Source organism: Bubalus bubalis, chromosome X (assembly GCF_019923935.1).
Source record: "Bubalus bubalis isolate 160015118507 breed Murrah chromosome X, NDDB_SH_1, whole genome shotgun sequence".
In the NCBI taxonomy this organism is placed as follows: Eukaryota; Metazoa; Chordata; class Mammalia; order Artiodactyla; family Bovidae; genus Bubalus; species Bubalus bubalis.
In genome coordinates, this window is record NC_059181.1 from 107,846,914 (window position 1) to 107,870,087 (window position 23,174).

A 23,174-nucleotide genomic window follows, 5' to 3' on the forward strand; every position below is an offset into this window, starting at 1 on the left:
TATAATCCAACTCTCATATCTGTACATGACTACTGGAAAAACCATAGCTTTGACTATATGGATCTTTGTCAGCAAAGTGATGTCTCTTTTTTTTATATGCTGTCTAGGTTTGTCATAGCTTTTCTTCCAAGGAGCCAGCATCTTTTAATTTTATGGCTGCAGCACCGTCTGCAGTAATTTTAGAGCCCAAGAAAATAAAATAAATAAAACCTGTCATTGTTTCCATTGTTTCCCCATCTATTTGCCATGAAGTGATGGAACCAGATGCCATGATCTTAGTTTTTTGAATGTTGAGTTTTAAGTCAGCTATTTCACTCTCCTCTTTCACCTTCATCAAGAGGCTCTTTAGTTCTTCTTTGCTTTCTGCCATAAGGGTGTTGTCATCTGCATATCTGAGGTTATTGATATTTCTCTTGGCAATCATGATTCCAGCTTGTGCTTCATCCAGCCTGGCATTTTGCATGATGTACTCTGCATATAAGTTAAATAAGCAGGATGCAATATACAGCCTTGCCTGTTGATTTTACCTAACTCAAAACTCCGTACTCAAGATCCTTTACTATGGGTGCCCTTTTACAACTTCCAAGTATTTTTTCACATCTAGCATCTGTTATTTAATTCTCACAATGGAATTGTGAAGGCAGATACAGATACTGATATCCCCATTTCACAGTGTAGAAACTAAGACTAGAATGATTAAGGTAACTTAGTCAACAAACAGTAGAGCCGGGGCCCAGTCTCAACGGTACTGGTTCTAAGTACGGGGCTGTTTGTTTCTCATCACTGCTGTGTTTGAGAGAAAGAGTGTAACAGGGTAAAAATGAACAGCACACCCTCACAGACCCAGTCTGAATCTGTGAATGTCAGGGTTTGGTGGGAGATAGTATGTTTAGTAGAATAGAAACTTACATTACCATATGTAAAATTGATAGCCAATGGGAATTTGTTGTTGTCTCAGGGAACTCAAACAGGGGCTCTGTATCAACCTAGAAGGGTGAGATGGGGAGGGAGATGGGAGGGAGATTCAGGAGGGAGGGGGCATATGTATACCTATGGCTGATTCATGTTGAAGTTTGACAGAAAACAACAAAATTCTGTAAAGCAATTATTCTTCAATGAAAAAATAAATTAATGAAAAAAAAAGTACTGAAAAAAGCTATAACAACTTCAAAGCTAAATATCAACTTAGAGGATGGTTCCTCATAAGAAAAATTAAAAAGAACAGATGATGGCTAATACTGATGGAAAAGGAAATATATGGAAGATTTCTGGTTTAACACCAAGATTAAGGAAGGACAGCTTGGCAGACTGTGTGTTTGGAAGATAAAATTCTTAGTGGGGTCAAAAGGATAGGAAAACTGTAACAAAGACATGGGAGGAAAAACTACTTACTTTGAGTTGCGAAGTGAAGGTATCTGACTCCAGGCAGAAAGCCTGGGTTCTGCTCCGCTTGGCCAGGACCATCACATTAATTTATTCCACAACAAAGGAAATATGACCACATCTCACTTGGAAAGTGTTAATCTACAGTGATTGCAAAGGAGTCCCTATAGGAGATTTCTGAGGGAAATAAATAATTTTATTTGCTGAAAGATGCCTATTACAATGCCATTAAGTGTACATAGGATCACATTTCAAACCCCAAGTGGACATACTTGTACATGTCTCTTTGTGCACATGGGTAGGAATTTCTCTTGAATATAGATCTGTCAGTGGAATAATTGGATTATAAGATATACACCTCTCAGTGCCAGCAAATATTGCCAAATAGCTCTCCTAAATGGTTGTACCAATTTTTACTACCCCCCTCCTCCCCGCAACACTGTATGAAACTTTTCTTTGTTTCAGTTCTTAACCTATACTCGGTACTCTCATGCTTTAAAAATTTTGCTGATAGCTGTAAAGTGGTATCTCTCTTTAATTTGCATTTCCCTCATTATCTGGTGATGTTGGATATCTTACATTCATTGGTTTTTCAGTTTCCTTCTTTCATGAATTATGTTTCCTATTTAAGTTAGTACACTTGTAATTGATGCTTATATGTGGTATGAGGTAGAGATGTACTTTTTGTGTATGGATAACTTGTAGTTTGGTACATTTTTCATTAGTAAATGTTTTTCTCACTGATATATAATGCCTGTCCTCCCATACATCAACTTTTCATGTATTCATAGGACAGTTTCCAGACATACTGTTCTGTTTCATTAGTTTTGATGTGTAGACTCAAAAATGGGGGTCTTTATGCTTTTTTAACTTTTGTTTAATTTTAATCAAATTTTATATTTTTAAAACTTAATATGCAACTTATATTCAGTATAAGTCACTCTTTGTGATATACTATCATGTAACTAATATCATGTAGCTCAGATACAAAATAGTTCCATCAACTGGAAGAATCCCCTTATAGCTCTTCTGACAGGTTACTAATGGTATCATATTGTGGTTGTAAATTGCATTTCCTGATTGCATATTTTCATGTGCTGATTTGCCACCAGTATATTTTCTTGGTTGAAATATCTGTTTAGATGCTTTGCAAAAATTTTTGGCTTGTTTTATCCCTTATTTCTGAATTTTGAAAGTTTTTTATGTATTCTGTGTACAAATCCTTTGTTAGAAATGTGAAATGAAAATATTTCTTCAGTTTTTGACTTGCCCTTTTATTCTTTAAGTAGCATCTTTGAAAAAGAGAAGTTTTAAATTTTGATAAGTCTAACACAATAATTTGTTCTTTTATAGTTTTTGACTTTTATGTCCTATCTAAAAAAAGATTTTGCATGACCCAAGTTCCTGGACATTTTCTATGTTTTTTCCTAGAAATTTTATAGTCTTAGGTTTTATAAGTAGGTCTAAGATTTATTTTGAGTTAAACTTTGTGTAAGGTGTGATGTAAGGATTTGAGGTCATGTTCAATGCAAAGAAATATAGGAAAACAACAGAATGGGAAAGACTAGAGATCTCTTAAAGAAAATTAGAGATACCAAGGGAACATTTCATGCAAAGATGGGCTTGATAAAGGACAGAAATGGTATGGACCTAACAGAAGCAGAACATATTAAGAAGAGGTGGCAAGAATACAAAGAAGAACTGTACAAAAAAGATCTTCATGACCCAGATAATCACAATGGTGTGATCACTCACCTAGAACCAGACATCCTGGAATATGAAGTCAAGTGGGCCTTAAGGAAGCATCACTATGAACAAAGCTAGTGGAGGTGATGGAATTCCAGTTGAACTATTTCAAATCCTGAAAGATGATGCTGTGAAAGTGCTGCAATCAATATGCCAGCACATTTGGAAAACTCAGCAGTGGCCACAGGACTGGAAAAGGTCAGTTTTCATTCCAATCCCAAAGAAAGGCAATGCCAAAGAATGCTCAAACTATCACACAATTGCACTCATCTCACATGCTAGTAAAGTAATGCTCAAAATTCTCCAAGCCAGGCTTCAGCAATATGTGAACCATGAACTTCCACATGTTCAAGATGGTTTTTGAAAAGGCAGAGGAGCCAGAGTTCAAATTGCCAACATCCGCTGGATCATCAAAAAAGCAAGAGAGTTCCAGAAAAACATCTTTATTGACTGCGTTTGACTGTGTGGATCACAATAAACTGTGGAAAATTCTGAAAGAGATGGGAATACCAGACCACCTGCCCTGCCTCTTGAGAAACCTATATGCAGGTCAGGAAGCAACAGTTAGAACTGGACATGGAACAACAGACTGGTTCCAAATAGGAAAAGGATTATGTCAAGACTGTATACTGTCACCCTGCTTATTTAACTTCTATGCAGAGTCCATCATGAGAAACGCTGGACTGGAAGAAGCACAAGCTGGAATCAAGATTGCCGGGAGAAATATCAATGACCTCAGATATGCAGATGACACCACCCTTATGGCAGAAAGTGAATAGGAACTAAAAAGCCTCTTGATGAAAGTGAAAGTGGAGAGTGAAAAAGTTGGCTTAAAGCTCAACATTCAGAAAACGAAGATCATGGCATCTGGTCCCATCACTTCATGGGAAATAGATGGGAAAACAGTGGAAACAGTGTCAGACTTTATTTTTCTGGGCTCCAAAATCACTGCAGATGGTGATTGCAGCCATGAAATTAAAAGACACTCCTTGGAAGGAAAGTTATTACTAACCTAGATAGCAGAGACATTACTTTGCCAACAAAGGTCTGTCTAGTCAGGGCTATGGTTTTTCCAGTGGTCATGTATGGATGTGAGAGTTGGACTGTGAAGAAAGCTGAGAGCCAAAGAATTGATGCTTTTGAACTGTGGTGTTGGAGATGACTCTTGAGAGTCCCTAGGACTGCAAGGAGATTAAACCAGTCTATCCTAAAGAAGATCAGTCCTGGGTGTTCATTGGAAGGACTGATGGTGAAGCTGAAACTCCAATACTTCGGCCACCTCATACGAAGAGCTGACTCATTAGAAAAGACCCTGAGGCTGGGAGGGATTGGGGGCAGAAAGAGAAGGGGACGACAGAGGATGAGATGGCTGGATGGTATCACCGACTTGATGCACATGAATTTGGATGAACTCTGGGAGTTGGTGATGGACAGGGAGGCCTGGAAGGCTGCGATTCATGGGGTTGCAAAGAGTTGGACAGGACTGAGTGACTGAACTGAACTGAACTGATCTGAGCCGATTTTTCTCGCACAACTTATTGAAAAGGCTGTATTTTCTACACTGCATTATAAACACTGTTGAGATTCAATTGACCGTATATGTCTGGCCATATTTTTTAACACAGTACTCTGTTCCATTGATTGATGTGTACTCTTTGACTGTTTTGATCAATGTATGTTTATAGTAACTCTTGAGACACTCAAATCCTATAATGGAGTCCTCCAAATTAAGAACACATTAAAAAAATTAGTTTTGGCAATTTTATTTAGCTCTGTTGCCTTTCCATATAAATTTTAGAATCAACTCATGAATTTCTTAAAAAATACCGTTAGATTTTATTTAGGACTGTATTTAATTTATAGGTTTGTGTAGGGAGAATTGACTCTGCCTTATCATCCACTTCTCATTTCTAGTGAGGTCTGAAATTTAGCCAGATGTGAAAGTTTAGGTTCTTCTCAAGCCTGAGTGTGTGTTAAGCCCTGGGCCTATGTGGGAACTTATCAATCCCTTGGTATATGCTGGAACTTTATAAAAATCTTTATTCACCCAAGTATCTCCTTTTCTAAACTTTTTCTTCTCAGACTTTTCAGTCTGTTGTTTGTCTCATCTGTTTACTCCTAGCTTCAGGCTGCTGCTGTCAATATTTGTGTCTTCAAATGCTTTTGGCTATGCCTCTCAGGAAGCCTCCACAGCTCTGGGAGTGCTCCCAGTTGGGTGAAACAAAGGTAAGCCATTGCACCCCTCTTTGAGGGAGCTGCCATTCAGGTCAAAACCCTTAAACACAATTTTTTGCGAATAAGATTTGTATTACTCCTTCAGGCAATGGAAACCTGTAACAGGTGTGTGGGCTGACATCTTTATGGCTGCAATAGCAGTTTTCTTCATCACATATTCCCTTGGTGGTTATAAGTTTTTTACTAGATTGTAGAGTTCTGTAAAAGTTGATTCTTACAGTTTTCCCAAGCTTATTAATTGTTTTTATGGAGAGACAAAACCCTGAAGTTCCTAACTCTGCCCGTCTTGGTGATATTACTCTTCTATTTTTCCTGATACTCATAGATTTTTTTGTCTTTTCTTTTTGGTTTTTGTAAAGTCTGGCTAGAGTTTTGTATATTTTTCAATTTTTTTCAAGGAACCAGTTTTTAATTTCACTGATTTTCTCAATCGTTTTTCTATTTTTGATTCGACTTGTTTCATTTTTAGTGTTTCTGTTTTTTATATATTTCTAGTTCTTGAGATGGAATCTTAGGTTTTGGATTTTTAGAGTCTTCTTTTTCCTGGAGATTCAGTGCTGTCAATTTCCCTTTTATGTATTTCTCTGTGAGCATCCCACAGGTTTGATGTGTTGTATTTTTATTTTTATTGAGTTCACTATATTTTGCAACATCACTTGTGACTTCTTTCTTGATCCATGGGTTATTCAGAAGATTGTTCTTTAATTTCCAAATGTTACCAGATATTTTTCTGTATTAATTACTATTTTTATTCTTTGATGGTCACTGATCATAGTCTATATGACTTCAATTCTTCTAAATTTGTTAAAGCTTGTTTTATGGGATATCTTGGTGAATGTTCCAATGTCCTTGAAAAAGATTGGGTATTCTTCTTTTGCAGGTAGAGTGTTCCATAAGTATCACTTAGGTGACATTAGTCGAAAATATTGTTTAGGTCTTCCATGTATTCACTGGTTTTGTCTGTACACATTCTATCATTTGCTGAAAGAGGGATGTTACAGTGTCCAACAATAATATAGGATTTGTATATTTCCTATTTGAATTCCATCAGTTTTTGTGTTTAGATTCATCATTTTATTATTTGTCCCCTCTGTTTTTCTGCTAATATATTTTCCTTTTTCTGATTTTTTGAAGTATTTGACTATCTTTATTTTATTGATTGCCTTTTTAGAAATATTTCTTTGTGAGATTCATTGGTTGCTATAGGGATTGCCATCTTCACGGCTGAGATTTGACACTCTTCTTAGAATTAATATTGTTCCACTTATAGTAAATTGTGTAGCCTTGTAACAGTATACATCCATTTCCCATCTAAATGACCTTTATGTTATGGATGTCTTAACTATTATATCAACAGCCCATTAAAAGCCACATGAGACAATGTTTGCATTTTTTTCCTTCAGCAGTCATAACTATTTTAAAGAGCTTAAAAATGAAAAATGTTTTTATATATATCCAGAACTTCCATTTATGTTGTTCTTACTTTATTCCTGATGATCTAATTTCCGCCTGGCATTATTTCCCTTAAATCTGAAGAATTTATGTAGAATTCCTATAGAACAAGTCTGCTGGTAGCAAATTCCCTTGTCTTTTTAAATCTGAGAATGTCTCCTGAAGCTTATTTTTACTGCATATAGAATTCTAAGGTTAACAGCTGTTTTCCATAAGCATATTAAAGATTCTGTTTCACTACTGTCTGTGAATTGATGATATATCTTCAGTCTTTCAAGTAATTATTCCCCTTCACAGACTGTGTTCTTTTCTAATAGCTTCCGTCAAGATTTTTCTTCATCTTTGGTATTTAGCAGTTTGATTATGATATGTCTAAGCAAGCTTTCCTTATTTTCCATTCTTTTCTGTTTGGAGTCTGTATAATAGTTTGTTTCTGTAAACTTGTGTGTTCTACCAAACTTGAAAAGTTTCTGAGCACTATTTCTTCAAGTATATTTTTTCTTTACTAGTTTGTTTCCCCACTCCCTCTTGAATTCAAGTGCTCTATGTGTTGGAGAGTATCACATTGTTCAGAGTACCCCTGAGGTTCTTTCCATATTTTTTTCAGACATTTTTGTTGCTGTTCTTCACATTGGATAATTTCTATCACTCAAATTCGCTAACTTTTTCCTTTGTCATCTCTGTTCTGCTATTGAGACCATACAGTGAATGTTTTTATTTTGGTGACTGCATTTTTTCACTTCTCAATTTTCAAATTGGTTATTTTTGTATTTCCTAATTTTTCTGTGAGAACTTCATCTTTCTGTTTATTTAAAATGTATTTTCATTAACCTCATGGAACTTAGTTACAATTGGAGTTAAAAATCTTTGACATTTTCAACATCTGAATTGTGTTATATTTCACCTTTGTTGTCTTTTCCCTTCAGAATTGGCAACATTTTTCTAGTTCTTTCTAAGTAAAATAATGCTGAATTCTATTCTAGACATTTTGACTCATATTATGTGGAGCCTCAGCCTTGTCATAATGCTTTGGAGAATGTTGATGTTTTGTTTGTTTGTTTTAGCAGAGAATCAACTTGGTTAAGCAGCAAGGTCTGCCTTGCTTTCTCTGGGTGGTGATACCCAGATCTTTACGTTTTCAAGATCTTTGCTATACTGCACTTGGTGTATCTCACACATGTTATCACTTAGGGGATAGTCCCAAGACTTGGGCTGTGGATTACATATTACTTCATAATTCAGTTATCAAAACCTTTGCTATATGGCTTTGAGTCTGTGCTATACTTGTGTAACTCAGGACTAGTGTGAAATTTTGTGTGAAATCATAGTGTACTTGTCAAAGCCTTTGCACATGCTGCCTTGGGTCTGTCCTAGGGGTATGTTGTTGTTGTTTAGTTGCTAAGTCCTGTCCAACTGTTTGCAACTCCATGGACTGCAGCATGCTAGGCTTCCCTGTCCTTTACCATCTCCCAGAGTTTGCTTAAATTCATACCCATTGAGTCAGTGATTCTATCCAACCATCTCATCCTCTGTTGCCCCCTTCTCCTGCCGTCAACCTTTTCCAGCATCAGGGTGGGAATTTTTCCAATGAGTTCACTCTTCCCGTCAGGTGGCCAAAATATTGGAACTTTAGCTTCAGCATCAGGCCTTCCAATGAATATTCAGGATTCGCTTCCTTTGTTCTTACCGGTAAACCTATGTTTTTTGAGGGAAGAATTATTGGATCTTCTTGTTTAACCCTCTGTACTTTGGGATTCCCCATACTCTCTGGTCTGCAGTTGCCTTTTCCCCTGATTCTCTGGTAGGACAGATGTTTTTTGTCAGGAGTTTTGGGTGTTTGTGCCACTATCCCACCATGTAGCTTTGCCTTTGAGGCAGAACTACAAGAGAAAAGAAGAAGAGAAAAAAACACAGGAAACATATTTCCCTGTGGGTTGCTTCTCCAAGTTTTGGTTTCCTTCCATAAACCACCTGTTCTTTTTCACTTTTCAGAGTGCTTAAATAGTTGCTTTTGTATTTTATCCAGAAATTTTATTTATAATCAGTGGGAAAGAAAAGCTGTAATGCTGTTACTCCACTATGCCAAAAACCAGTTTAACTTTGTTTGAATTGGTGTTTTTCACCCTCTTTTTCTTACTGTCTTGTGCTTGTATAGTATTGTACTTCCAGTTTCTCCTTTTGTACAAAGAAATATTTTAATTTCTTCACTCCACCTCTTCTTTTCAGACCAGAACTCTGGCTTCAATATTGTGTACATCTTTGATTTATTTCTGTTACATGACATTTTGATCTTTTATCTGAAACAATTATATCTTTTATGTTTTATGTCTCATTATTGTGTGTTTATTACCTGTGCCATCTTATCTGGAAGTTCCAAACAATAACAATGACAGTATAAGTCCCTCTGGTAGCCTCTTTTAATCGATTATGGCCAATGATTTTAGTGTTGGAATCGTAACAAAATCAATTCCATTTTTTACAGATAAAGAAACTAAGGTATAGTTAACTTGAGGTTGGACCAGGATTAACCCAAGTTTCCAGATTCCATTTACCATTTATTAATTTTATGCATAAGGTCAAAATCAGTAGGCCCTGGAAAAATATCAGAGTGTCCTTGTAACATTTTAGAATATTTCAGCTGTCTTAAAAATTATATTGCTTTTCCCCTGGTTTTCCACTTGTTCTGGCTTAAGGATGTGCCTCTAGAGTGGAGAACACATCATGTAGTCATTCTCCAACTTATTTCTTGGTCATTTTTTGGGCACTGCTTCTGCTTCCCTCTCTAAATTTCTCATAACTTTGCCCCAAGGAAATCCTACTGGCTCTTGGGAGTGGCCTGTATTTTCAGCAAAGGGTTATGAACCACTGAAGAGGCTGCTGTCTGATGGTTTTATTTGTTCCATACATGTTACAGAAGAGAGGACCAGTGGCAAAAGCAAGAAATAAGCACCAATGTAGTAAAGAAAGGGGTAGGAAAAAAATAATTAATATCCAGGGTTTGGCCCATGTAAAGAAAATACTCAAATGGTATTTTGACTTTTCTCAAAACTGGTTACAGTGCTCAGTGCTTCTAGTGGCATTAATATGGGTCTTATGGAAGGACATTCCTGCAGTATCTTTGCCCTCCAACCTTCCTAGTGATAGGGTTCTTGTTGTTCAGTCTCTCAGTCATGTCCGACACATTGCAACCCCATGGACTGCAGCATACCAGGCTTCCTTGTCCTTCAGTGTCTCCCAGAGTTTGCTCAAATTCATGTCCATTGAGTCAGTGATGCTATCTAACCATCTCATCCTCTGCCACTCTCTTCTCTTTTTGCCTTCAGTCTTTCCCAGCATCAGGGTGTTTTCCAGTGAGTCAACTCTCTGCCTCAGGTGGCCAAAGTATTGGAGCTTGAGCTTCAGCTTCAGCATCAATCTTTCCAATGAATATTCACGGTTGATTTCCTTTAGGATTGACTAGTTTGATATTTTTGCAGTCCAAGTGACTCTCAAGAGTCTTCCCTGTCACCACAACTTGAAAGCATCAATTCCTGGCACTTGGTCTTTATGGTTCAGCTCTCACATACATACATGACTCCTGGAAAAACCATAGCTTTGACTAGACAGACCTTTGTTGGCAAAGTGATGTCTCTGCTTTTTAATACACTATCTAGGTTTGTCATGGTTTTCTTTTCAAGGAGCAAGCGTCTTTTAATTTCATGGCTACAGTCACCGTTTGCAATGATTTTGGAGCCCAAGAAAATAAATAAATCTGTCAGTGTTTCCACTTTTTCCCCTTCTATTTGCCATAAAATGATGGGGCTGGATGCCATGAAGGCAATACTTGGATTTGTAGCTCCAGAGAAAATAAGAACAGTTGTGTGTTCTATATTACCTTTGTGAGTATCAAGATTCTAGCAATAGTAGAGTTAATGAGAACCCACAGTTGTTAAGTTGGTAGTGATTGTGGTCTCTTTTAAATCTTGTAGTATTTCTTACTGATGTTTTGTTATAAACATATGTTGCATGCAGCTAGCTATTAAGAGTTGCTGTACATTCCAAGTGTCAGACACTAGATGGAGTAGCATAAACGTAGTGCTAGACCTCTAGCCTACCAAATGTCAAAAGTTATGAGCTGTGCCCAAACACTCTGCAAAAGGGTTATTACTCAACTGCAGAGTTTAGATTAGAGCTTAGGATCTCTAACACAGACTTTTGTTATATCTGCTTCCCTAAACCATCTGTTTGTGATTCCTCTGAAGAGCTTATCAGTGATTAATGCTGTTGGGAGAGGGGTGTGTCACTGAGTACTTACAGTATCTCTGTCCCCAAGGATTATCAAAGAGAAATGAGAAGGCCATTAACAGAACAGAGCACTCCAACTCTCAGATCTCTGAGAGCCTGTCCATGTCACTGTAGCCCACTCCCTAAATCCATGTTGCTAGCAGACCTGCTAGTCACATGGGAACTCATTTCTAGTAGGTTAGTCTCTCCTCACAATGAAAAGCATGCACAAGATGAAGCAATTATTCTCTAAAATTTCCAGTGATACGGAAGTAAGAATACAGAAAAGTCAGGGCTTTGTTCTTTTAGTCAAAGTTCCAGTCCTTAAAACCTCACTATTCTCAGAAAGACTGTTACTGGAAAGAATTGAAAAGTCCATCATAGCCTATAATGAAATAAAGGGGGTATGGTTGGCTTTTGTTCATATTGTTCATTTTATAATCCTGTCTCTAATAGAATTGTGACAGTTTTATCATAAAACATTTCAGAGTGCCAGTTAAAAAAAAAAAAAGTAGACCCAAGGCAGAGGAAAGTGAATGGGAAAAGTGAGGGTGCTTAAAATCATGACATGGAAAAGAATAAAAAGATCAGACTTAGGGGTAGCATGATCAATTTTTTTTCAATCTCTGAAAGTCTTTAAGTCTCAAAAGAACCGGAAGCAGACTTTGTTGAATGGATCCAAAGAGCAGTACTAAGACAAATGTTTATATGTGTGCTGGAGTGGAGAAGCTAGAGTTGGGGAACCTACTCTGGTTTGTGCTCAAAGAAGAAAATCCACAGCTTAATGGGGATCTCTTTTAATTCAAACAAGGAAATACAGTTTATTGTGAGATGACAGTGGGTAAAGAATCACCTGCAATGCAGGAGACTCAGGAGACGTGGGTTCAATCTCTGGGTCAGGAAGATACCCTGGAGGAAATGTCAAGCCACTCCAGTATTCTTGCCTGGGAAATCACATAGACAGAGGAGTCTACTGGCTTACATTCCATGGGGTCTCAAAGAGGCAGGCACAACTGAGCGACTAAGCACACAGCACATACATGAGCCTCATAGTTAACATAAACATAGTGGTCACTTGCTATTTGGCTTATCTTTACTCTTTCAGATCAAAAGCAAGTTGGAATGACATTAGGAACTGGTTGATAAGTTCCCCACCAATGGGAGTCCTGCTGAGGGCTAAAGGCATGTGTGTTTATATAAATATAAATTTCAAGTTTATATTTTACTTCCAATTTATTTTATTGGAATTTTACTTGCAATACCACAGTAAATTTGCAAAAGGAAAAGAATTCTGTTCACCTTTAGTTTCAGAAGGTAATATTTGAAGGAAATTAGATCTTCAAAGTAATTTAAAAAGAGCCAAGGAACAGAAAATATTTGTTTAAAAATAAGAAAGAATTCCACTCATCTCCCAATTAAATAATTTCTTACATTTGAAAAATGAGAAGGCTGTCAACAGGGGCTAGACTATGAATTATAGCCCTCACCAATTTTAGTCTAATTCACTGGTCTTTTCATTTAATTAAATGAAATAGCAAACTTCTAATTATTCCTTCACACAGAGGAGCTGGAGTGGTGGGTGGATACTCTCTTCTTTGTCTGAAATTGAGGACCTTAGACTTCTGGGTGAGTTCTGTGTCCACCTGGCCTTATGGGTGGCTCATGTGGCCTCGCCTCTGGAATAGTATTAAGCTGCAGCAACAGCTAACATATAGTGAGCACTGGATTTGTTCTAAATACTGGCCTCAATACTGTCTCCTTAAATCCTCAGAGCAATTCTGAAATATGTGGTATCATTATCCTAATTTTCCAGATGAAGAAACTGGCATAAAAAAGTTAAGTGACATAAGGCACACAAAGAGTAAATGACAGAACCTAAATTCAGATGCAGTTAGTGATGCTTTTAATCACTGTACAATACTTCTGCAGGGTACTTCTGTGTGTTGGCACATATACTGCTCCAAAGCACCTAGATTTCCTAGTCAAAAGATGAGATTTAGTAATTGGGGCTTTGTGGTCCCTGTATGGGACACTGGAGAAATGTCAAATATCCATGTGTTTACCTGCTCTTAGAGTAGAGGGCTAGAGATCTAAGGATGGTAACATAAATTCAGAGCCCTCCGTCACTTGTGCTGCCATGATACAAGTGACAATCCCTATCTTCATACCCTACTCCTTGAGAGATTTCTGGCTTCTTTGGTGACAAGAGCATTACTTCTCTTTTTCTTTTAGCATTTTTCTCTTGCTTTGTCTTTCTTTAGTTCTGTTAGCTCTTGCCATCTCTTGCTGTCTGACTGTTTTAATTTCCCTTCTCACTCTTGTCATTCATCCTTTCTAATTCTGCTTTTCCCTCTAATCAGATTCTAATTACCTTCCTCCCTCCCCTCTCTTTTTCTTTCTTTCTTTCTCCCCACTTCTTTACCTCCCCTTCATTTAGTATCAATTCCCCTAATTCTCTTATCCACCAGATTCTTTCAAAATGGGACAGAAATAGAGTAAGAATGAATTTGTGTCCACTGTAATAGACCAAACTTCCTAAGTCTTTCCTTGCTTCCAAGTCAGAGAAAGTTCTGAAGCTTGGCTGAGACCTAATTCATTGGGAAAGCAGCCTCTTCTTAGCAATCAATGGGTGGAAAGGAGGTTACCAGTAACGGGGGGAATTGATGTTAGGTTGATGCTCATCATTTGCCAGGGAAAGCAGTAGAGGGGTGCACCCCTCACTGCCACTGTGATGAATCATCATAGTGGAGATAGTTCTGATCTTAAGATTAGATCAGTCACTAACTGGGGCCAGAAGTGAGTAGGCATTTACTTATCAGCCTCTATGACTAAGAGAGAAGGTCAGTCATGGGAGTGGGCTGTAGGTGAAGCAGAGACTGGTCCAGCAGGTGGATGTACAGAGAACAAGAGAACAGCCATCTTGGGTGGCCTGATCATACTGACCTACCTTCTTCAGGCAGCAGAATAAACTTGCCTTTTGCTACCACTGGACACTTTTAGTCACATGCTTTTTGCACTGTCAGAGTTCCTAGTCAGAGCAGAGAGAAAATTCAAATGTGTTTGGTAACAAACCTCCTGTACAAGAGAAAAGCCAAAAGGAAAAAAAAAAAAATCTTAAGGCATTCAGAAAGTCAGGGTCAGATCCAGAATGTAAGCAAGCCTTCCTATCCCAGCCCAAGACTCTTCTTTTCTACCTACAGTGACTCCACTGTCCTCTTGGAACTAAAGCAGTGTCCTGACTTTATCACTACTAATTGTCTTCTCCTTTTTCTTTTATAAGATTCCCTGGTGGCTCAGATGGTAAAGCATCTGCCTGCAATGCGGGAGACCCAGTTTCAATCCCTGGGTCGGGAAGATCCCCTGGAGAAGGAAATGGCAACCCACTCCAGTACTCATGCCTGGAAAATTCCATGGATGGAGAAGCCTGGCGGGCTACAGTCCATGGGGTCGCAAAGAGTTGGACATGACTGAGCAACTTCACTTTCTTTTCTTTTATAGTATGGGTGCCTGTTTTTAATCTGCGTAACTATCTTGTGTGCTAAGTTGCTTCAGATGTGTCCAACTCTTTGTGACCCTATGGACTGTAGCTCACCAGGCTCCTCTGTCCATGGGATTTCCCAGGCAAGAATACTGGAGTCCGTTGCCATGCCCTGCTCCAGGGGATCTCCCCAACCCAGGGATCAAACCAGCATCTTATATCTCCTGCATTGACAGGCAGGTTCTTTACCACTGAGCCACCTGGGAAGCCCACTTTTACAATTAAATTGGTTTAGAAAGTTGTTCTGTGTCTAACTATGTCCTGCCTAGAATATTGGATTCAACTATAATTGTGATCTCTTCCATTAATTAATTGTGTTTTATGTACTTTGGGGTAGGGCAGTGTTTCTACAGCCAGTGAATGTGGCAGTGTATCTGAAGGGACAAATCTTCAGGGGGTATGTTCTGAATTCTGAAGTATTGTCTCTTGTCCTTGAAGCACAGAAATAGGGGGAAGACTGTGCTCTAGATGAAAGTCCAAATACTTAAAATACAACTCTAGTTTGAGACATGTTATTTGCTGAATAAGCTTGGAAGTAAATTGTGTGTTTTGGTGAATTGACTATATCTTTGATGATTATTAAATGATACTCATAGTCTCTTTTGAAAATGGAATGTTTGTGGATGTGTGCAGTGTCCTTGAGTATAATATGTGCCTGTATAGGGGAACAATGTATTAAGCCTAAGGGATGGCTCTGGAAAATGGGACGTCAACAAGATATAAAGTACATCTGGGCTAGGACCCAGGACTGGATGGATATAGTAAACATGCTATAAATGGAGTTGCTTTGTCCATTACCTTTCCATGAGGTAGAAGAAATAGTGTAATATACAGCACAGGGACTATAACCAATATTTTATAATAACTTTAAATGGAATATAATCTATAAAATATTGAGTTGCAATATTGTACCCTTAAGATGAACATAATATTCTAAATCAACTATAGTTCAATTAGAAAAGGAAATATAAATTTTAAAATTAAGAAAATAGTGCCATTGACTGCAGTAACCAACCTGATTATCAAGTCCTATGTGGGCTTTATGTGTATTAGCTGTGCTACTGACATGCGCTCTGGGGTCAGGTATGCTGGGCTGGAGGGAACTTCAGGTGGCTCAGACAGTAAAGAACCTGCCTCCAATGCGGGAGATGCAGGTTCGATCCTTGGGTCGGGAAGGTCCCCTGGAAAAGGAAATGGCAACCCACTGCAGTATCCTTGCCTGGAGAATCCCATGGACAGAGGAGCTTGGTGGGCTACAGTCCATGGGGTTGCAAAGAGTCGAACACAACTGAGTGACTAACACTTTCACTTTCATGCTGGACTGGAGTGAGCCTTGCTTGAGTTAACTGTAATGATGAGGTGTTTGGTAGGGTCTCATTGACTTTGCAAAGCTGAAGAAGGCTATCCTGTGCTCTGTTTGAGGTATGTTGGAGTGGGTTGGCTGCAATGCAGTAAATGGGGCTGACAGAAGGAGGAAAAGGGAAACTTAGCAGTGCAGTCATTTCACTTCTCTGAGTATCATTTTGCAACTTGGCAAATATATATATGTGATAAGATGCATCCATTAATACCAAAAATGTTCAGTGAGCACTTTCTGAGTTAACAGGCTCCTTTTCTATCTACTGAGTACAAATGGGTAACAAAACAGGAACACTGCCCTTTAGGAGCTCTTGCGTTTTGTGGGAAGGCAGACAAGTAAACAGATAGTTACAATGGAAACATGCAAAGTGTATATCAGGGGCTATCGTCATCTCCAAATCTCAGTCACTTAACCCCACAGAAGTTTACTTCTCATTGATGCAAAATCTGTTGTAGGTCCAGGCAACTTTCCAGGGCACTTATCCTCCAAGTTCTGGATCAACATTCCAGACCATTTCAGTCTTATAGTAGCTCCATGATTACTATAGTAGTTTCCATGATTACCATGGCAGGGAGTGTCTTGCATTGGAAATTATTTGTTCCAAAGGAAGGGACACATATTTCTTCTTCCTATAACCAAAACCAGTCACATGTCCCCTCCCTACTTTAAGTGGGCTAGGAAGTGGCAGTACAATCATCCTATGTCCTGAACATCTGTAATGTACCACAGGTAAGGATAATCCCAGTGTGACATCCCAGCTTGTGTGAATGTTGGAGATCTCGAAAGGCTCTGGAGTTTGGGAATTCTGCTGTTACTCTCAATGGTATCTAAATGGATGGACTTTGTTCCTATACTGAGCACATTCTCTGTGAAGAAATAGTACAAATGAGAGTTTTTTGAGGGGTTTTCCTATGATTTTACCAAATATTCTTTCTTAGAAGTAGTAAGTTCGCTTTCTTTTGGAGAACAGCACTGGACTCTATGTGAGCTAAGGCAACAGGCTTTCCTAACACCCTGCTTTTCTACTTTCTTTCAACCAGATGCAGTGACTGAAGTGAAGACTGACATCTATGTGACCAGTTTTGGCCCTGTGTCAGACACTGACATGGTAAGTATGGTTTCTGCAAAGGTAAAAGTGAAAGATTATGCAACAGGTCAAAGTAAACAAATTGGGGTTTTCCTGTGGCAGGGCCTTGGAACTATATTCTGAGAAGTCTTGTCTCATGAATTCCTTACCCTCACCATCCTACATTTAACTAAATGCATCTTTTGCCCTGCTCTCCCCGCCTATTCACGTATCAAGCATATAACCCTCCATTAGGAGTACCATTCCCTTCTTTCTACAACATGTCTTTCAAAATTCAGCTTGGCTCCCTATTCTCAATTAAACTTTCTCTGACCCTCACCCTTTATATTTGGTCCACCACACACAAATTAGCACAAATAGGTCATATGAGAAGGGCAGGTGGTGGAGGACTCTCAGTCTAGCAACTGGTGGTATCATTTGAGAAGTCCACTCCTTGCAAACAAGCACTCACTGGGGAAGTGGACAGACCACAGCAATGCAAACCATTTGGGGGAAGAGTCAAACCTACTTCTAGACACTGGTTCTTCTATAGATGTGAGTAGGTGTAAGGAGGAGGAGAGCTTCAGAGCAGATTCAAGGAATAGGGCAGGGCACAGCAGAACTGGGCTTCCCAGGTGACTCAGTGGTAAAGAATCTGCCTTCCAATGGGAATGCAGGTTTGATCCCTGGGTTGGGAAAATCCCCATGGAGAAGGAAATGGCAATCCACTCCAGTCTTCTTGCCTGGAGAATCCCATGGACAGAGGAGCCTGGTGGACTGCAGTCCTTGGGGTTGCAAAGAGTTGGACATGACTGAGTGACTAAACAATGACTCTAGCAGAACTAGCAAGGGGATGATTCATGAGCCATCTACGAGGACTTCCCCTGCTCCTACCTTTCTCCCTTGCTGCCAAAGTAAAGAATGCAGTGGAGAGTTCAGACATGAGACCTTGTCATAATGGAGGACCTGATAAATACCTACTTCAGATTCTAAATATTAGATTTTTGAAAGATTATCATGATGCAAGACAAAGAAGCTATTATCTTCTCAGAATGTCTGAAGTTATTAGATGGTCCATAAAGTTTTGTTGAATGCGTGACTTTGGGTTGAAAAAAAAGTCTTAAAATTAGAAAAAAAATATGTTCAAAAATATGAAATGTCCCTGCTCACTATATAGATATTTTTCTTTATCTTCAGTGGGACTACTACTTAGCAGGGTCAAAGCTTGTTTAGATCTTTTGGGTAAACACAAATGGTTGTGTAGCGTCATGATAGATTTTCCTACAGGTAATGCAGAGCCATTATTTTAGAATGATTCATCTGGCAGTCTGTATAGGATGAACTACAAGGGGGAAAAGACTGGGAGCTGAGAAGTGGTTTAGGCATGTCTTTACTGGGGTCTTCCTTCAATCAGGCAAGGTGTAGGAGTCAACTGGAGAAACAAGCTAGTTCTCAGGAGAGGAAGTCATAAGTGGTTGTGAGGCCAGCCAGGGGGATAACCAAATTCTCCAGGCAGGTGCAGCTCTCTTTTTTATTGCTGGGAATTAGTGATTGATTAATATTTTCATAAGAAAGGAACTGTAGCTACTGTTTGAACACACACACACACATACTCACTTTCCCTTATGAATCTACATCCATAAATACATTGAGGCAAAATAAGAAAGTATATGCAGAATAAAAAAAAAAAAAAAAAAAACAGCTTACACACTACCCCAGGCACTCCACAGACACACACATACAAACAGATACCCCAATTCTGAGATACTACAGAAATATTCACATAGCCCCTGCCCAAACCAGCTTGTCTCCCTGCTCTTTTCCCACCCAAGAAGGCACACATGGGTATGCACAGGCTCTGGAGACACTTCAAACAATCCAGACGTTTTATCTTCTGAAGTTTCTTCTTCCACTTGTCTGTCCCCCGCACTGACCCATGATTAAGCAGAAATAACAGAATGGTCCTTTCCTGATAGAACAACCTTTGGTCAAATACATTTCAGGTTATTTTTAGCTGAACTTCCATCCTATCACAAGGCAGAATAGCTATGATCAATCTGGCTGGGAAACAAATTTCTGGTGTTTTAAAAATTTTCTTCCCGTACCACTTAATAGACTGGCAATTGTGGCAGGATCAGGGATGACTTCGGAAGAAACATCATATAGTCGTGTGACTTTAGTAATTAACTGAATCAAGAAAGCAAGCTCCCCTGAGCCCACATACTACTTGGAAAAGTAAATGAAAATTAGGGCTAGCTAGCTGGGTTCTTGACTTTCTTCCACTCAAACAGGGAGCTTTGGTGCCTAATTGTCTAAGGAAATAGAGACAGTCTTTTGTTCACAAAGCGGGAAAGTTGTGGTGGCAGTTTGAGCACTGAACCAGCACCAGCCATAGCCCTTTGTAGCCATTGCGCTCCTTGGTTAAACACTGACTCCCACAGACATTGATCCTGAGTTTGACAGCTCAATGAAGAGTCATGTCTGTTTTGTCAATCTCACTACCACCAATGCCTAACTTGGTGTTCGTCAGTTGGCAGACTCTCAACTATTTGTTAAATTTATGAATGAATGAGATGAAACAAATTAAATTTGAGGGGAAAATAATGACTGTGTTCCTCCACTTGGATGAAAGTTCTTCAAAGGCAGAACACATGTCAAAAACACTTATTTTTTATTTTATTTTATTTTGAAGTAAAGACTTCCCCAGAATTTTATTTTTAAATAGAGGAAAACAAACCTAACCCCAACATATAAATACTATTAAAAGACAATCATTTATGTTTATATCTAATTTCTTTTTTTAAAATTTATTTATGTTAATTGGAGGCTAATTACTTTACAATATTGTAGTGGTTTTTGCCATACATTGACATGAATCAGCCATGGGTGTACATGTTTTCCCCATCCTGAACCCCTCTCCCACCTCCCTCCTCATCCCGTCCCTCAGGGTCATCCCAGCACACCAGCCCTGAGCACCCTGTCTCATGCATTGAACCTGGACTGGCGATCTGTTTCACATATGATAATATACATGTTTCAATGCTATTCTCTCAAATCATCCCACCCTCGCCTTCTCCCACAGAGTTCAAAAGTCTGTTCTTTACATCTGTGTCTCTTTTGCTGTTTCACATATAGGGTCATTGTTACCATCTTTCTAAATTCCATATATATGCATTAATATACTTTACAAGCATTATGAATAAAAACATGTGTTGACCATTTGTAGCAAATGGAGCTGTATGATCACACAATACATAGTTTTTCAGCAGTAATATTAATCCTGTGTTGATAGTCTCCCAGAAAAGAAACAGAACAAAGGATATAATGTCAATTTGAATGAACTGAAGTCATGTGACTATGATTTTCTATTTTTAGGATATTTTAGACCATTTTCTCAGTCAATATATGGAAAGATGGCAGAGGTGGCAATGACAGGGAGGTTTAATGAAAAATGCAGTTTCATTTCCACTTGTCTCACAAGTTGAATCTGTCTATTCCTTACCAGTGAGCAGTGGTTCTTGACCAATGGTAGTTTTCCCTGGTCAAGATCCTCTGAATTAGAATGAAGAAAAAGTGGGATGCTGGTTTAACAATGGTAGGGTATTCAAATGGTCAGTGATTGGAAAGGAAAGTAGAAAGTTAACAGCAAATTTTAAAAATTTATTTATTTTTAATTGAAGGATAATTGCTTTACAGTATTGTGTTGGTTTCTGTCATACATCAACATGAATCAGCCATAGTTAGACATATGTCCCCTCCATCTTGGACCTCCCTCCCACCATCCACCCCATTCCAACAGCTAATATTTTTAAAGAGAGTAGCTATTAAATGTTCTCAACACACATACATGCATGCACACACATAAACAGTGACTACATGTAGTGATAGGTGTGTTAATTTGATTGTGGTAATCATTTCACAATGTATATATTAAATCATCATGTCATGGATCTTTAAAAATCACATCATATAACCAAAATATGCAATTTTTATTTGTCAATCATGCCTTAATAATCTGGGAGAAACTTCCTAGGCTATATAGTGGACAGCCAGGTAATGATGAAAGTAGACAATACACTAACAGAACTAACCACCTAGCTTAACCAAAATAAACTAATTTATTTAAAAAATGGAGGCATGGGAAATGAGGACCCATAAGATATATTATAATCTTAATTCTTTTTAACAGATTCAGGTGATATACATTTTAGTTGGACTTCTGCTTATGAAAGTCATGCAGTTATCAAAGTATCGAAAGACTGCATGGGAAAAAATGGTGTTAAATAAAAAGAAAGTCCACATAGGGACTTTTTTCCCGTGGTAGTGGACTTGAAATTATTGGACCTGTTTCTTCCCCAACACTGGAATAAAGTGGCTGTGTCCACTTCAAGTCCTCCCTTACTGGTGTCCTCATGCATAGAGTGAAGGGGAGCATTTTGAAAGCCTCATAAGCTGTCAGTTTCCTCTTATTCTATAGTATACCATATTCCCAGATGCAACATTAGAAAGGAGTTCATGTCTGTAGTGTTTTGCCTAGGAGTCCATGATCATGAATCTCCTGGACTACTCTTTTGTAGACAGGCAGAACACATAAACAATACTAGTAAGACTATTTCAGAAGCTAAATACAACTGAAAGAGGCATGTGGATTGTGGTTTTCTTAAACAGAGAATAGAGAGGAGGCAAAGAGCAAAGGGAGGACTGGATGGTCCCGAGACCCTGCTAAAGTTGATCCAGCCACACACGCCCTTTCTGGAAGCCTGCATTGATACACAGCACAGTGTTAGAGAGTTGAAGACATTCAAGCTTCAACACCAAGCCAGAAATTCTTCCCCTTGAGCTTTGTGTCATCTCTGAGCAGTGTAGGAAATGTATTAAGTACCTTTCCCAGGAGGCAGACTTAGGCTTATTATCTGGAAGATTTGATTTAAATGCCTCACAAAACAACAGAATTCATTTGTCAATTTGGAGGCAATCATCCTTGGAGAGTATACAAAGGCTCAATTTGCAAGGAAGGAATTGATTGCATTTCTAGAAGGTCAGGTCAAAATTGAATTACTTTTAGCCAAAGGTCATGCGATACTTATAGAGCAAATAATTACTATGTGATTTTCCCCAATAGTTTTGACTGTGTAGAGAATAACACATTAAAAAACTGGGTAACCATCACCCAGATTTTTTAAGCCTGGTGTGCTGTAATTCATGGAGTCGCAAAGAGTCGGGCACAACTGAATAACAACTTTTTTAAATCTTGAACCTTTTCCTATATTTCTTTTCATATTAGAAATATAATCTTTAAAGATATAAATAAATCCCCTGTGTATCCTCCTGATCCTATTTCTCTCCTTCCCTTCCTCCTCAGAGATAATAATAACCATGAATTTGCTTTTTTTTGCCATTCCAATGCATACTCTAGACCTATAACTGAGGATGTATTTGTTGTTCAGTCACTAAATTGTGTCCAACTCTTTGCAACCCCATGGACTACAGCATACCAGGGTCCTCTATCCTCCGCTATCTCCTGGAGTCTGCTCAAATTCCTGTCCATTGAGTTAGTGATGCTATCTAACCATCTCATCTTCTGCCGCCCCCTTCTCTTTCCCAGCATCAGGGTCTTTTCCAAAGAGTTGGCTCTTTGTATCAGGTGGCCAAAGTATTGGAGCTTCAGCATTAGTTCTTCCAATGAATATTCAGGGTTGATTTACTTTAGGATTGACTGGTTTGATCTCCTTGCTGTCCAAAGGACTCTCAAGAGTCTTTTCCAGCACTGCAGTTTGAAAGCACCAATTCTTCAGTGCTCAGCCTGCTTTATGGTCCAACTCTATATATATCATATGAAATAGCAATATTATAATGAATAAAATAATAGTGGTTTTCATGTTTTCAAACTATAATAATTAAAATGTGTCATAGCTTATCATTTTACAACGTATCTTTTACTGTACTGAAAGTTATTTTTGATGCTCTTAACCTAGTTCATTTAACTGCTATAGACTTTTAAAGCATATGAATATTTATTAATATTAATATATTCAATTCTCATGTCAATGTGCATTTAAACTGTTTCCAGCTTTTTTCTATTAAAAACAATTGTTTTTTGCTATTAAAAACAAATGTTCTTGTACACATCT

The 23,174-nt window shown here is 38.4% G+C and overlaps 1 protein-coding gene across 3 annotated transcripts in view; it reads left to right on the forward strand.

Moving 5' to 3' along the window:
• The window catches only part of GABRA3 (gamma-aminobutyric acid type A receptor subunit alpha3), a 237,585-nt gene that overhangs the window by 125,698 nt on the left and 88,713 nt on the right, over nt 1-23,174 (forward strand). For all 3 annotated transcript variants that reach the window (XM_006059662.4, XM_044936782.2, XM_044936781.2), the window contains exon 4: nt 17,018-17,085. In XM_006059662.4, the coding sequence (XP_006059724.1) occupies nt 17,018-17,085 (68 nt within the window). The remainder of the gene's footprint in view (nt 1-17,017; nt 17,086-23,174) is intronic.